Below are 17,819 nucleotides of genomic sequence, written 5' to 3' on the forward strand. Positions count from 1 at the left end.
TTTCACACATGTGCCAAACCACATGCAATTTGCTTAAATCAAATCTGATATGAACACGAAACTAATTGTTCAGAGATCTGAACTTAATTGTTTTGAGAGTAAAAAAAAAGAGAAAAACTGTAAATGACACCATGCATGTGATGTAACCTCACCACTGTCCTCCTCTGAGATCTCTGCTCTCTCCTCACTAAACCCTGAACTGGCATTGCTCTGGCTGCTGGACACACTGGCCAGTCGTCCTTTACATCCCTCCTTCATGCTTTCCTCCTCTTCTCTGTTTACCTGAGGCAGACACACACATGAGCAGCCATTCAGTTAGTTCACACATCTAGTGAATAATATCATTATGAGTCACATAAAAGGACTTCATATATACTTCATCACTAGTTCCTCTGATTTTAAATCAGCACTTAATGACTTTTGCATAAACACACTGCTCTTTGTACGAAGCTTCTATAGAGGCCTTTCAAGGAGGTAAACAGCTTTAGAGATGGTCACAGAGGGAAGTATGACTCTATTGTCTTGGTAAACACTGCTCTGTTCTTTTCAAAAGGAAATAAGAGAAGACTATAAACTTGACAGCAGACATATTTATAGGTCTCTGAACCTCACAATACCACAAACCAACAGTTTCTAGGTTACTAAAATGCTGTGACATTTAGATCTTCTGAGTGATGTTCTCCAAAACAAAGATACGATTTTATTTTAGACATGAGGTTGATGACTGACTGAAGAGAATTTAAAGAAGTTAGATAGATAGATAGATAGATAGATAGATAGATAGATAGATAGATAGATAGATAGATAGATAGATAGATAGATAGATAGATAGATAGATAGATAGATAGATAGATAGATAGATAGACTAACCCTATTTAAAAGAAACACCTCTCGTTTGCTCTTAAGATATGCAGACAGGTTGCCAAACTTGCAGTATTCAACTATGACCATCAGAGGCCCTAAAAACAAGACAAAAGTTATACATACAACAACACTCTTCCATCTCTGTATTATGTGTTATATTTTATATATATGCTGGGCAAACGATTAATCGCGATTGATCGCGATTGATCGCATCCAAAGTAAAAGTTTGTGTTTACATAATATATGTGTGTGCTGTGTATACTTGCTATGTATTATGTATATATAAATACACACACATGCATGTATATATTTAAGAAATTTTTTTATATTTATATATAAATATTTATATTTATATATAAAATAAATTGTACAAATATATGTACAGTATACACATGCAAATATTTTTTAAATATATACATGTATGTATGTGTATTTAAACATACAAATTAAGTATACACAGCACACACACATATATTATGTAAACACACACTTTTATTTTGGATGCAATTAATCACGATTGATCATTTGCCCAGCATTAATATATATATGGGCAAATGATCAATCGCGATTAATCGCAATATATATATATATATATATATATATATATATATATATATATATATATATATATATATATACATGATTTTTTATGTTTTTGAAATAAGTATCTTATGCTCAGCAAGGCTGCATTTATTTGATTAAAAATAGTAATAGTAATATTATAAAATGTTATTACAATTTAAAAGAACTGTTATTACTCCAGTCTTCAGTGTAATAGAAAGCATTTATTTGAAATACTTCTATTTTGTAATATTATAAATGTCTCTGCTGTCACTTTTGATCAATTTAATGCATCCTTGCTGAATAAAAGTATTAATTTCTTTAAAATAAATCTTACTGACCCCAAACCTTTGAACAGCAGTGCATATGCAAACATATCTTGAAGTTTTTTTTTTTCTTTTTCTTGTAACTAGAGATTAGTTTCATAACTGGCATCAAGCAAAACTGAGTGTTTTTGTTTACAGACAAATGGTAACATTCACACCTCCTGCTTTGGTGCATGCACCGAGAAGATTGACCACATTGAGGTGATGACCAATATGATTGAGGATCTTCAGTTCAGTCATCAGAGCCTTGTGTTCACTGGGCGTAGCGCCATCTGCAGGGACAGTACAGTCATAACTCCTGACTCTAAAAACCTTACATCAGAAGTCTTCAAACCTGCTACTGGAGACCCGCTGTCCTGCAGAGCTTAGTTCCAACCCCATTCAAACACACCTGAAGGATGTTTAAAAAATACACAGGCAGATGTGCTGAAGTAGGTTGGAAATAAACTTGGCAGGACAGTGAGTTCCCAGGAGTAGGATTGAAGACCCTTACATAATACGTAGCATATTATGTACTGGCTTACATAATATGCTACCTGTTTTTTTATCATAATGTTTGAGCAGCTGTTTTAATGTTTATGAATATACCTTTAAGCATTTTGACGGCCACTGTGGTGCAGCTGGCTGAATTGCAAATGCCAAAAGCTGAGGCTTGCATTACTCGCCCGAATGCCCCTCGCCCCAGGGGCTTTTCTGGAAAACGGGACAATAAACCACATACCATTATACTGCATAAGAGCAACAATACAACTTATAAAGCACACACACAATTTACCTAGTTTAAGGCGGTCACGTGGAAACTCCCACTGGGCGGGGTCATACTGTAACCTGTCACAGTGCTCAAGCAGAGGCTCCTCCCCTGGGTGCAGGATGATTGGCAGGTACTCTGCTTTGCCATCAGTGGAGTTTGGCTAAGAATGACCCCCATAATATAGATATATATTACATGGTACAGTAATATTAGTATAGTTTTTGGTCTTCATACTTTTTGACCGGCTCTCACCTGTTTGAGTTTCCGAATCAGCAGTGTGAGAAGCAGCCAGAAGAGAGTGGCCACAACACACGTACATGCTAAAGTCGGGATCTCCAGAGAAAGGAATTCAGATGAACCTATAGGTTACATCAATAAGTGTTGTCAGAGAATGTCTTTAAAGAGAAAAAAAGAGAGGGATCAAGACTGGGACATGACCTGGATCAGATTCGTCTCCATTGAGCATGACAACTCCCTATGGGTCATGAGTAATGCATTAGCCTCTATAGAAACAGCTAAACAAATGAACCTACATAGTAATAGGTAAACAGTTTAAGGGTTGAAAAGCCAAGGCCATCTGTGGGAAATGAAAATGGGAGACAGTTTCCTTCCTGACCTATCGGAAGAGAACAGCGTGAACGTCTCCTTTCAGCACTGAGTTTAGAAGCATCCGACAAGAGTAAATAAGGGTTGTGTGAGAAAAGAAAAAAAAGATGGGAGAGAAAGAAACAGAAAATAGACTCTTATGCTCACCAAGACTGCATTTATTTGTGTTTAAAAATGTATTTTTGTTTTGTGTAATATTGTGAAATATTGTTACAATTTAAAATAGCTGTCTTCTATTTGAATATATTTTAAAATGTAATTTATTCCTGTGATGGCAAACCTGAATTTTCAGCATCATCAGTGTCACATGATCCTTCAGAAATCATTCTAATATGCTGATTTGGTGTCAAGAAACATTTACTTACACTGTAAAAAAGAATTGTTAGTTTAACTTAAAAAAATAAGTTACCTTGTTGCTTTAAAATTTTGAGTTCATTGAAATTAAAAATTGGTTTAATCAACAGAAACTCAAAATATTATGTTATCTGAACCACAATAATTATTTAAGTTGATTTGACAAAAGAAAAATGTTGTGATAACAAATCATGAAAATATTTTTTTACAGTGTATGTTTACAAAACAGTTGTACTACTTTTTTTTAATTGTTGTAAACGTAACACTTTTTTTCAAGATTCTTTGATGGATAAAAAGTTCTAAATTGTAAAAAAGTATTAAATTGTATAAAAGTACAAAATAATTAAATTAATGTAAAACTGTAAAAAATAATGGTTGGTTTAACTTAAAAAGTAAGTTACCAGGTCGCCTTAAAGTTTGGAGTTCATTGAAATGAAAAATTTTAGTTAATACAATGAAGGCGATTGGTTTAATCAACAGAAACTCAAAATATTATGTTATCTGAACCACATTAATTACTGAAGTTGATTTGACAAATTAAAAAACGTTGTGATAAATCATGATTTTTTTTTTTTTTTTTTACAGTTTAGGCATCTTTACTGTCACATTTGATCAATTAAATGTATCCGTGCTGAATAAAAGTAGTAATTTCTTTAAAAAAAATCTTACTAAACACAAACTTTTAAAAGTTTTTGTGTATATTCAGTACATGATGGTAAAAGTGATTTTCATTGCTTACAAGCTGCTAAATATTTATCAGCATGTTAGCAACTTACATTTTTAACATAGTGGCTTCAAAAAAAAAAATTGAGGTATGACTATGTGTGCCTTTTTTTAGAACAAAATGGGGAAAAAAACTAGGAACTTATTTTACTCATGAATTAAAAACCTGTTAGAAATTCCTGAAGCAATCCTTAGATCAAAAATACGAATACTGTTCCGTGTTTTAGAACTACAATTATTTCTTAGTATTATTAATAAATTTACACTTGCCAAAAACAGATAAAAATACTACACATTAAAATGAGTGAATTTACTCCTGTCAAAGCAGTAGCTTACTTTGAACCCAAATGTGGGCGGAGCTCCCCACAGACCCCCTCTCATTGGTGGCCTCACAGGTATAAAGTCCCTGGTCTTCAACTGTAATTCGGTCGATATGTAAAGCCCCTTTCTCAGGAAGCAGCATAATTCCTGTCAATGAAAGAAACATGTATGTAATATATTCATATACATGATTCTTAAAATAAGTACTCAAAAAGTACACTTTCTAGTCTCACCAGACACCTGCTGGAGCTTCCTTCGGTCCTTATACCATGTGATCTGGGGGTGTGGAATTCCCCGAGCGGGGCAGTGGAGAGTGACCGAGCTGCTTACATTAACACTGTGATCGCTGAGATTTCGCAGCAGCACTGGCGCCTGCAGAACTGTAAAGAGTGCTCGGGTCAGGGGTCATTACACATGATGTTCCACATCCACTGAATCGGTTTAATTGAAAAAGATCAAAAACACCTCAGGGGAGACTGACGGAAGCCACAACAGTCACATGAGGTACTTAGCATTACATGTCCACCTTATAAAGCAGCTGAGTGATTTACGGGCGACGCGGTTCGCTATTGTTACAGAAGTGTGAATAGACTGCGAGTTGTATTTCTTTCATTGCAGATTAAGTCCTGGAATGTTTGAATTGCAGCCTCTGGAGTTGTGCCATTCACCACAGTCCCTCTGTTGGTCTTAATGACACATTCAGCATTTCACGGACTGATATTTCCGGGTTAGCCGGCCAAGAATGCTTACTATTGCGCAAGCTTACGTAGGTCAGAGTTTTACAAATATAGCATCAAATTAGATTAATAAAAGATAATTCCAGGTTAACTTATGTTACATGAAACAAAAACCCCAAGGGCGCTTGAGGTAGGAGGAATCCTTCACATGAAGCTTGATTACATGAAAACTCTAGTAAAAGGGGGGAATAATAATCTGACTTCTGCTTTAGATATTTTCCTCTGGGACACAATTGATTATTGTCTCTTTCCTCGTTCTGTGACAGTGGCTGATTGGCTGATTGTTCTTTGGCCATGTGAATCAGCCTGTAAATGTGGCATAGTGGGAAGTGCCATTGTGTGCTCTTCCTCCTGACTAGATCTCATTCCCACACCAAAGAGGTTCTGCTTCACACAGCCTTGGAGAGAAGGGCTACAGGAAGCTCCAGTTCCCAAGGACCCTGTTTCACTCTGTCTTTCTCCCTCTCTCTTTGTTTTTATTTCCGCCTCTGTCTCTGAATGTGTGGGTGTCTGCAAGCACATCCTTATGTGACTCTAAGTTAGTATCTAAGAGAAGCCTGATAGAGTCAGATGTTTTAAAACTATTATTTACCATAAAATTAAATAATACAGTTCCATTTTTTTCCCACACAACTGTTTTTTCCACACAATTTTTGGAGGGCGTCACTCTCGATAGACATTATTTTGTTGTTGTTGTTGTTGTTGTTTTTACCAAGGCCAGTTTTGAGAATTTGAGTGTCGAAAAATATCCAGTTCGCACAGCAGCTTACAATAGTGTATATATATATATATATATATATATATATATATATATATATATATATATATATGGGTCATTGACAAATACGGTTTTTAAAATTGTAAAAAAAAAAAAAAAAACATTATGGAGATATAATTAATTTTGAAGTTTTATTAAGTGTTAACAAAGAGATTATGTGGTTTTTATAATCAATTAACACTGCTTTTGTTATTTTTTACAAGATGGACAAAATTTGTCATCAAAAAAGCCAAATTTCGGTTTTACCGAATGACACTTTTGGTTATACTGAATGATGATATTTTTGCTAACAGGCTGATATCTAGCTAGCTAGCAAAAGGACAATCAAACATTTTATATTTAGTACAAGTTTTTAAAATATTACAACATTTTCCATGTTTTATAGCGGTTGTACCGAATGACCTGATGTTACTAGTTACTTTTGTCCTTTGCAGGTGTATGAATGATGTCACATCCTGTCAAATGATATCGAACGCATGACTCGATCCAAAATGGTCCCTTTATATTGGTTGCTCCAAATGACATCAATGAATTTTTTTTTTTTTTCGGACATTCTTTCTCACAACAAAGCAATGACTTCTACATATAATTTTAATACCATTTTGCACTATGTTGATATATGATGTTATAAAATCATGCCAGAATAAAAAAATATATACATTTATTTAATTTTAACATATTTTAATCACAAATGAAATGGCTGTATTGGCCTTTGAATGGTTAAACCGAATGACTTTTTGACACTTCAAAATCTTTAAAATACCTTTATATGAAGCAAAATATAATTAAAACCTTTTGGATTCAATAAAAGTAATCTAGTTGTACTACCTTACATGCTTTGGATGTCATATCTTTGTTTTTTATTATTATTAAGGCCTTTGGACAAAAAAATGACCCATCACGTCATTGATCCATATATATATATATATATAGTACTATCATGGTACTTTTTGTCATTTTTGCAGTTTGACAGTTCCTGTCTGTTTTCATTTTCATTGTTTGGAAAAGAGCAACCAGGACTTTCTGCGAAATATCTCATTTTGTGTTCATTTAACAAAGAAAGTCATGTAAATTGGGAACAACATGAGGGTGGGTAAATGATTTAGATAAACTGTCCCTTTAAAGAGAACATGAGTGTGTGTGTGTGTTGAGCACAATAGCTCTTAAAAACACACCTGTGACCTCCACTGCTGTATCTAGGTGTGTACGTTCTCCTGTAAGCAGGTGTGTGGTGGAGCAGCGGTATGTTCCTGAATCCTGTGCAGTCACATTCTTCAGCAGAAGGTGCAGGGTGTGAGAGAAGTGCCCCTCTGTGAGCTCCCCGCCGAGAACTGAAGCTCCCTCTGATACCGTGGACTGATTCGTTATTCTATACCATGACAGGTCTGAATAGAGATGCCTATTGGCGATACAGACAAGACGAAGTCCCTGCCCTCTCTGGGCTCTTCCTCTAAAGATGCGATAAGGCCTCCTTTGACATCTGTGATGGTGGACAAAAGAAGATTCAATTTCCACTTCCTGTGCATAAATCCTCAATACAGTGAGACAGAATACATGCAGACCTACTGGCAACAACATAGTTTTGTTTGAGGCTATTAAACAAAAAACAGAGCACAGAGAAACCATTTTGGAGTGTTGACCAAGAAGAATTTTTTGTAACCTTTGATGACAATGTTGAATAGCCATTGTCAGTACAAGTAGCAATAAGACGCTAGTGTAAAGGCGCGCTATTTACTTTAGCTATTTGAAATTTCCCGTGGAAACCGCTCGAGGGTTTCCTGATGGAAGATAATGTTTATCTTTCTCGAACACCACCAGCGTTCTCCAAATAATGCGCCGCACGAGGAGGCAGTATGATAAGAGCCACAGGTTCCTGTTCACTCCTCCACCCTGTCACTATGACAACAGCCAGGATGGGCTACATCCACTGTGGCTGAATTTAGCACAGCTTGAAAGCAAACCCTCGAAAACAAGGGGACGAAGTAGGGAGGGATAAGTGGAAGAATGGGAAGGAGAGAGAGAGAGGGAGTATGAAGGAAAAACGTGGAGAACAAGGTAAAATATTTGGATGTTGAGGTTTTAGCATCTTTTAAGGTTTAGTTTTGCATAAAAAAAGTACCTGTGACATAGAAATGGATGTCTAGTTCATCTCTGCCCATTAAGTTTGATGCAACACACCGATAGATACCAGAGACCAATGCCTCACCAACTGTCAGAACTCCTACAGTCTGTGGAAACAAAAAAACAACTGTTGCATGCAAGCAAACACGCAGACAAACATGGCTTGAAAGATTAAAACCACTTATGTATTATATGATTTCCTTGAATAAGTTCCTGCATCAACTTCCATTGTTGGTCCAGGAACTACATTCTCATCAAACAATTATAGCGATAACACAATCCCTATACTCAAACTCTAATCTTGATTAATAAGAATGCTGTTAAATCCCCTAACTCAAGTCATACGCACAAACCCTAAAATCAATAATTAGCAATATATTTTGTTGATAATAATGTTTTTCCAGGACCAACAATGACAGTCATGTTGATCCAGGAACATTAAACCATATAGGGGTAGGGGAACGGATTCCGACAGCTGGATTGCTCGCCATCAGATTCTGTTCGCCCATGTGTCTTATACAAGGAGGTTCTAATATTTGTTAAACTGATACTGGTTAAGGTCCATTCCCAAATGGGATGGAATCAACAGCTTTTAAGCTACTTTATCATCATGTCTCTTGATGGGTTGAGGGAACGGATTCAGACAGCCGGATTGCTCGCCATCGGATTCTGTTCAACCATGTGTCTAATACAAGGAGGTTCTAATATTTGTTAAACTGACCCTGGTTGAGATCCATTCCCAAACAGTATGGAATCAACAGCTTTTAAGCTACTATATCATCATGATGGGGTCGGGGAACTGATTCAGACAGCTGTATTGCTCGCCATCAGATTCTGTTCTCACATGTGACTTATACAAGGAGGTTCTAATATTTGTTAAACTGATACTGGTTAAGATCCATTCCCAAATGGGATGGAATCAACAGCTTTTAAGCTACTTTATCATCATGTCTCTTAATGGGTTGAGGGAATGGATTCAGACAGCCGGATTGCCCGCTATCGGATTCTGTTCAACCATGTGTCTTATACAAGGAGGTTCTAATATTTGTTAAACTGACCCTGGTTGAGATCCATTCCCAAACAGTATGGAATCAACAACTTTTAAGCTACTATATCATCATGTCTCTTAATGGGGATGGGGAACTGATTCAGACCGAAGGATTGCTTGCCATCGGATTCTGTTCCCCCATGCTTCTTATATAAGAAGGCAGTTTGTTAAACTGATACTAGTTAAGATCCATTCCCAAACGGGATAGATTCAACAACCTTTAAGCTACTATATCATCATGTCTCTTGATGGGGATGGGGAACTGATTCAGACAGTTAGATTGCATGCCATCGAATTTTGTTCACCCATGTGACTTATACAAGGAGGTTCTAATATTTGTTAAACTGATACTAGTTAAGATCCATTCCCAAATGGGATGGAATCAACAGCTTTTAAGCTACTATATTATTATGTCTCTTGATGGGGATGGGGAACGGATTCAGACAGGAGGATTGCTTGCCATCGGATTCTGTTCCCCCATGCTTCTTATACAAGAAGGCAGTTTGTTAAACTGATACTAGTTAAGATCCATTCCCAAACAGGATAGATTCAACAACTTTTAAGCTACTATATTATCATGTCTCTTCATGGGGATGGGGAACTGATTCAGACTTTTGGATTGCATGCCATCGGATTTTGTTCACCCATGTGACTTATACAAGGAGGTTCTTATACACAGGAGGCTGTTAAACTTATACTGGTTAAGATCCATTCCCAAATGGGATGGAATCAACAGCTTTTAAGCTACTATATTATTATGTCTCTTGATGGGGATGGGGAACGGATTCAGACAGGAGGATTGCTTGCCATCGGATTCTGTTCCCCCATGCTTCTTATACAAGAAGGCAGTTTGTTAAACTGATACTAGTTAAGATCCATTCCCAAACAGGATAGATTCAACAACTTTTAAGCTACTATATTATCATGTCTCTTCATGGGGATGGGGAACTGATTCAGACTTTTGGATTGCATGCCATCGGATTTTGTTCACCCATGTGACTTATACAAGGAGGTTCTTATACACAGGAGGCTGTTAAACTTATACTGGTTAAGATCCATTCCCAAATGGGATGGAATCAACAGCTTTTAAGCTACTATATTATTATGTCTCTTGATGGGGATGGGGAACGGATTCAGACAGGAGGATTGCTTGCCATCGGATTCTGTTCCCCCATGCTTCTTATACAAGAAGGCAGTTTGTTAAACTGATACTAGTTAAGATCCATTCCCAAACAGGATAGATTCAACAACTTTTAAGCTACTATATTATCATGTCTCTTCATGGGGATGGGGAACTGATTCAGACTTTTGGATTGCATGCCATCGGATTTTGTTCACCCATGTGACTTATACAAGGAGGTTCTTATACACAGGAGGCTGTTAAACTTATACTGGTTAAGATCCATTCCCAAATGGGATGGAATCAACAGCTTTTAAGCTACTATATTATTATGTCTCTTGATGGGGATGGGGAACGGATTCAGACAGGAGGATTGCTTGCCATCGGATTCTGTTCCCCCATGCTTCTTATACAAGAAGGCAGTTTGTTAAACTGATACTAGTTAAGATCCATTCCCAAACAGGATAGATTCAACAACTTTTAAGCTACTATATTATCATGTCTCTTCATGGGGATGGGGAACTGATTCAGACTTTTGGATTGCATGCCATCGGATTTTGTTCACCCATGTGACTTATACAAGGAGGTTCTTATACACAGGAGGCTGTTAAACTTATACTGGTTAAGATCCATTCCCAAATGGGATGGAATCAACAGCTTTTAAGCTACTATATTATTATGTCTCTTGATGGGGATGGGGAACGGATTCAGACAGGAGGATTGCTTGCCATCGGATTCTGTTCCCCCATGCTTCTTATACAAGAAGGCAGTTTGTTAAACTGATACTAGTTAAGATCCATTCCCAAACAGGATAGATTCAACAACTTTTAAGCTACTATATTATCATGTCTCTTCATGGGGATGGGGAACTGATTCAGACTTTTGGATTGCATGCCATCGGATTTTGTTCACCCATGTGACTTATACAAGGAGGTTCTTATACACAGGAGGCTGTTAAACTTATACTGGTTAAGATCCATTCCCAAATGGGATGGAATCAACAGCTTTTAAGCTACTATATTATTATGTCTCTTGATGGGGATGGGGAACGGATTCAGACAGGAGGATTGCTTGCCATCGGATTCTGTTCCCCCATGCTTCTTATACAAGAAGGCAGTTTGTTAAACTGATACTAGTTAAGATCCATTCCCAAACAGGATAGATTCAACAACTTTTAAGCTACTATATTATCATGTCTCTTCATGGGGATGGGGAACTGATTCAGACTTTTGGATTGCATGCCATCGGATTTTGTTCACCCATGTGACTTATACAAGGAGGTTCTTATACACAGGAGGCTGTTAAACTTATACTGGTTAAGATCCATTCCCAAATGGGATGGAATCAACAGCTTTTAAGCTACTATATTATTATGTCTCTTGATGGGGATGGGGAACGGATTCAGACAGGAGGATTGCTTGCCATCGGATTCTGTTCCCCCATGCTTCTTATACAAGAAGGCAGTTTGTTAAACTGATACTAGTTAAGATCCATTCCCAAACAGGATAGATTCAACAACTTTTAAGCTACTATATTATCATGTCTCTTCATGGGGATGGGGAACTGATTCAGACTTTTGGATTGCATGCCATCGGATTTTGTTCACCCATGTGACTTATACAAGGAGGTTCTTATACACAGGAGGCTGTTAAACTTATACTGGTTAAGATCCATTCCCAAATGGGATGGAATCAACAGCTTTTAAGCTACTATATTATTATGTCTCTTGATGGGGATGGGGAACGGATTCAGACAGGAGGACTGCTTGCCATCAGATTCTGTTCCCCCATGCTTCTTATACAAGAAGGCAGTTTGTAAAACTGATACTAGTTAAGGTCCATTCCCAAATGGGATAGAATCAACAACTTTTAAACAATGAAACTAACATGTGTCTCTATGGGGGAGGGGGTGGGGGAACAGATACAGACTTGCTCGCAATTGCCCATGTGACTTATACAAGGAGGTTCTAATAGTTGTGACCTAATGGTGAGAGAGTCAGACTTGTAACCTGAAGGTTGTAGGTTCGAGTCTCAGTACCAGCAGAAATTTAGGTGGGGGGAGTGAATGAACAGTGCTTGCCTCCACTCTCATTAACTACAACTGAGGTGCCCTTGAGCAAGACACCCAACCCCAAATCTCTCCCCGAGCACCGCAGCAAAAACGGCTGCCCACTGCTCCAGGTGTGTGTGCACTTGGATGGGTGAAATGCAGAGCACAAATTCTGAGTATGGGACACCATACTTGGCCACACATCACTTTCACTTTCATTTTTCACTTTCATATCTCTGCGTGGGGGTGGGGGAATGAATTCAGACAGCCAGATTGCTCACCATCGGATTCTGTTCCCACATGTTTCTTGTATAAGAGGTTCTAATATTTGTTAAACTAAAATCCCCACACAGCATAGAATCAATGACTTTTAAACTGAAAAACTTAAACTTAAACTTTTTATTTTATTAATTACCTAGCACATTATTTTAACAATATTGTTATTGTTATTATTTTATTGTTGTTCCTGCACCAACAATGCTGATTCAGGAACATGTGTGCAGGATGGAGATGGTGTATTCTTGTAATAAATCCTTTAATGTTGTTCCAGTAATCAGAGAGGAAGGACACGTGTTTAACCACCTACAGAACTGAATAGAACTGGAACTTGATTGCTGTTATCTAGAGACATTTGGCGGAACACGTAATTCCACAGAACTGAGAGCAGATGCCCATGTGTTGCTTATGTGAATCCCGGGGGAGGACTTTTGCGTTCTTGTGTGCCCTCTTGCGTATTCATTTCGTCTGTCCCCTATGATCAGTCCACCCACTAGAACACTCACCTTATTCTTCCCTTCTAACACTTCCTGTCTGTGGCTGATGGTCAAGATGGGATTGTGGGTGGACGTGACTTCTGTCTTCTCTCTGACTGCAGTCCAGGAGGAAGGAGGAGGCTTCTCACATCTTAGAGAGAGGAAGACAGAGGACGAGAAAGAGGAAGAGAGAACGACAGCACTCTCAGTTCACAAGTGATGTCACAAGACACAGATGTGCGGCGCAGCTGTGGCCCGAAAGGGGAAGACCGGAAACTTCCTATCACAGGTCTCTTGGGAATTCATTTTTCACTTTAGTCATCTTATGGAATTTTTTCTTTGGAATTTCTTTCGGAATTTCTTTTCTCAGTGTGTGTGTGTGTGTGTCTGCGTCTCATCCGTATCAGGATACGGTGACACTCGTTGAAGTGTTCCTTAATTAGCAGTGTGTGGGGCTTGGATGTGTTCCCTTTCCTGCCTGTAAATCATCCCGGCCATGCTTCCGAAGTTCCAACCTCTCATCTACTTTGCACACCAACTTCTAGGCATTTATCCCATTATCTTATTCATGCCAATTCTTTAAGGTCTCTAATCTCTGGAGCAAGGTTATGGTGGCCGTGGTGATGGGTATTTGTCCGTGACTGTGTGCCCACCGCCCTGTTACCCCTCCCTGGCTTTGACGACTCTTTCTGATTGCTCTTCCTATTTGGCCGAGACAGTGAGTGTTCTGTCCTCGTATGTCCCACCCTGATCATGACAACAGCACTTCTCAAACACACAGTCCACTCTCCCACGGCTCTCCGGGAACAGTCGCTCGCTCGTTCTCTCATACAGACACGCACACACACACGGAGTGAAAGAGACAGAGACTTCAAACGCCCATTTGTTTTACCACAAACATCCTCACACATTCTGCATTCACACACCTTCATCCACGTACCCAGTGTGCCTGCGTACAGTATTAGGAACTGACTTGAGTGGGTCATTATGAAATCTAATCTGTTTTGTCGTCTAGAAAAGCATCAGTCAAGAAACATTTCAGCTACACCTTTGCCATCAGTGAGAACTTTTTGGAACCAAACAGACCATATTGTACAAATAATTTCAAGCAATTTTAATGCAAAAACAAATACATTTGATATAAACACATACATTAGATATTAAAAATACATTTTTTTTTATCAGCGTTCTTACACATTTGGCAATTATTGATATTTACCATAAGTAAGTTAGTTGTATAAAATTATTAAATATTAGAATCATATATTACTCATAGACAATCTGTATAAAAAGGGACGAATCACATTGGGAGAGACCCGTAGAGTAGAAACAAACACACAAATACTCACTCGACACACAAACACTTGCATACAAACAGGCAGGATCCTTTTTCAGCACAAAATAAAGCAACTGTAATACACAGCATCACCGTTAAGTGGAAGAGTGTGACATAAGTTGACATATAAGGATGACACAGAGCTTTTGTCATTCATTTTTGGCCCATCAGAACTCCTACACAGCAGGCATTCTGGGCCAGATCCAGTCTGGAAAAAAAAAAAAAAAAAGGAGAAATCCAAATAGCGAGCCTTGGTTTTCTCTGCCCTCCTTGGCTCACGTCAAGATAGTAGATACAGGATATTTTCATCTTGTACAATCTGAACTCACAGCTTTTGTGGATGTTAGAACTATAACTGATGGTCTGGGCTTTGGAGATGGAGGCTTGGTTCATACATCCTTTATAGTACCACTCAAGAACACAAAAAGCAAAGCAGCACCAGGCAGTGTATGGATGGGGATCACGCTCAGAAAGAGGAAGAGCAGAAAAAAACTGTCTCTGAACAATAACAATAAAAAAGGGAATAAATTAGAACGCAGTTCCAGGGGTGCAGAGATATCAGCCTCTCCGTCCTGTGTGAGCCCAGCTGTTCTGGATCCTTGTGAGAAGGCCTGCTTTTAGTCACGTCTCTGGGGTGGCTGGATAAGAAAGGGCACTGGCAGTTGTAGGGTTATTTGTGAGTGTGGCAGGACAGGTGAGGGGGATTGTGGGGGATCAGTAAAGTGGGGCGGAGGGTGTGTGTGTGGGATCAGGGACTCTCAAGAATAGATCAAGCTCCTGAGGAAGCGGACTGTGCCACGTTTGAAGACGGAGGGACAATCACGCTGCTGGGAAGCTGTCTCGCGTCGGGGAGGAAGCCAAACAACGAGAGGAAAAGCGCTCTGATTTTTCGCACAGGAAGCCCGTCTGCGCCTCCTGCCTGGCTGAGATAAGAGTGCTGCTGTTCCCATGGCCGAGCTCAAGCCCATCCAGCCGCTATCAGGCCGGCCCGGCCCACAACTCCACTCTCCCTGGGCCTCCTCCACCGCAGCGTCAGGCCAGCCGCGCCGGGCTGCTATAAAGAATAAGGGCCTGAGTCAGGGTCCAGCCAGTCAAGACCTCTCAACAGAACGTACATACAATACCTTTCAATGATCAAGCTTTTTTTTTTTTTATCATATATACTTTTTGAACTTTAACTGATGCAATGACGAGGTATCTTCAAAATCAATATGCAAATGATAAAAAATGATATCATAAAAGCAGGCCCAGATGTGCATTTTCTGCATTTTCCTGCATTTTAGCATAAACTCCCCGAGAATGGAGTTAAACATGGCAATGTGATAAAACTAAGTGTAGTAGACACTTATTGGTAACTGAAAGCACAATTCTTTTATTTTTTATTAAGCTTTGTGAATGATGAGTGTTCTAATTCCAAGGAAATTTGTGGCTGCAGTGGGACTGCAAATAGAACACCAAAGCATTTCTTAAAGGGACAGTTCACCCAAAAATGTCGTTCCAAACCTCTATACAGGGTTATTATCATGAACTAAAAATAAAACTGAAAACATAAAAAAAAAATCATGTGCATGATTTATAAATCGAGGGAACGAAGCAGTAAATCGTGCGCATGATTTAGCCTACTATTTTTTTCCTGCATGTCATGTCCGGGGCTTCGTAAAAAAAAAAAAAAAAAAAAAAAAAATATATATATATATATATATATATATATATATATATATATATATATATATATATAAAAGCGTAAATTTATTTTATTTCAGCTAGTTCCCAAGGCATCATTTCTCAATTACGATTAGTTTAAGTTCTAAGTACTAAAATTACTAAAACTAAAATAAAAAAAAAAAATAAAAAAATTATAAAAATGACAAAAACACACATTTACTCAAATTTTAACTAAACTTTAAATGAAAACAGAAAATATAAAAATAAAAACATTCAAAACTACTAATAGTTTATCAATAATAATTATCACTGACTCTATGCAGAACAAAAAAATAAGTTACTTTGACAAATGTTTCAATTTTATCAAAACAATGAAGCCAATAGGGACCAAACATTGTCAATACTGAGTGAATTTGCATTTTTGGGTGAACTATCACTTTAAGAATGCGTGAAGGACGGCTGGCACATACAGGCAGTCTGTTGCATTATTCCAGCCAACAAGACTTTTCCTCTCAGTGACATTTCATTTTTAGTTCTTTTAGGAAGCACTCAAAGAATAGGCCAAGAAAATATCACTAATCTAACATGTCACGATGACAGTACAATAAGGGGAAGCATGACCTAAAAATGGACAAATTTGGAGTAGAAAAGGCAGTGTCATACTAAAGAGTTACACTTTCAGGGTTTGGTATCCTGGTATCACTTTATTTTGATGGTCCCCTTTAGACAATCTGTTGACTCTAACTAATGTTGCACCTACATGTCAACTGACTCTCATTAGAGTATTAGCAGACTGTCTGCTTAATATCTGCTAACAATGAATGTCCCCCAACAAACATTCTGCTGACTATAAATGACTTTTCAAGTACATATCAATTTATTTTACTAACCCTAATCGTACCCCTAACAATCTAATAATCCTCCAGTGAGAGTTAGTTGACATGTAGGTGCAACATTAATTAAAGTGTAACCAAAATCTCAGTGTGTGTGTCTATATGGGAGTAAGCCGGGAATGCATGTGCAATGGTGTTTCTGTGAGATGATCTCCTCTGAGTAATGCTTGCTAAATTTTTCTCATGAGAACGGTGGATATGTGGTGTGTCAGACATTGAAGAAGGCATGGCAGGATGCGTCTGAGCAATCACAATAATAAACAGCCAGCATTCTGCACAGGAAGTTCATTAAATCATAGTGTTTGATTTAGAAACGAACAAATTGTGCTTGTAAGCACGGAACTGGCTTCTTTTGAAGTGCTTTTTTCTGCACTTTCAACTCGGGAGTTAAATTCAGTTCTGTGACTGTACCAGGCACACATTCACACAAATACAAACACATACACACGAGCGTCTGCATCCACACAAAAATGAATAGAGACATACACATGAAAGGCCTTCTCAAGCATCTGTTCTGCAGGCTAAGAGGAAACCCTGTCTGAACACATGCTGAATTAGACAAAACAGGTCTCTATTCACAAAAACACACACACATACATACATGTGTGTGTGTCTGTGTGTAAATATAGACACATGTCTCCACTCATATGTGCATTCATTCTAAAAAAACACATCAAACACACTGTGACCAGGTACAGTGTGAAATAACTGAACTGTTTAAAATGGTTTCAGGACATTACGCAATGTTGCAGAGGATATCTAACTTAGTCTAGTGTGGGAAATCCAAACCTAGCAAAATTACATTGTCTCGCAT

At 38.1% G+C, this 17,819-nt stretch overlaps 1 protein-coding gene across 1 annotated transcript in view; it reads right to left on the bottom strand.

Annotated features, from left to right (window-relative positions):
• flt1 (fms related receptor tyrosine kinase 1) overlaps positions 1-17,819 on the bottom strand; it is a 37,708-nt gene that overhangs the window by 4,674 nt on the left and 15,215 nt on the right. The window contains 12 exon segments of the mRNA XM_048174470.1: positions 153-282; positions 871-959; positions 1,910-2,023; positions 2,340-2,444; positions 2,527-2,662; positions 2,755-2,861; positions 4,522-4,653; positions 4,740-4,886; positions 7,197-7,445; positions 7,448-7,501; positions 8,141-8,249; positions 13,142-13,262. Coding sequence (XP_048030427.1) covers positions 153-282; positions 871-959; positions 1,910-2,023; positions 2,340-2,444; positions 2,527-2,662; positions 2,755-2,861; positions 4,522-4,653; positions 4,740-4,886; positions 7,197-7,445; positions 7,448-7,501; positions 8,141-8,249; positions 13,142-13,262 — 1,493 coding nt within the window.

Source organism: Megalobrama amblycephala, linkage group LG22, assembly GCF_018812025.1.
Source record: "Megalobrama amblycephala isolate DHTTF-2021 linkage group LG22, ASM1881202v1, whole genome shotgun sequence".
NCBI classification, from domain to species: Eukaryota; Metazoa; Chordata; class Actinopteri; order Cypriniformes; family Xenocyprididae; genus Megalobrama; species Megalobrama amblycephala.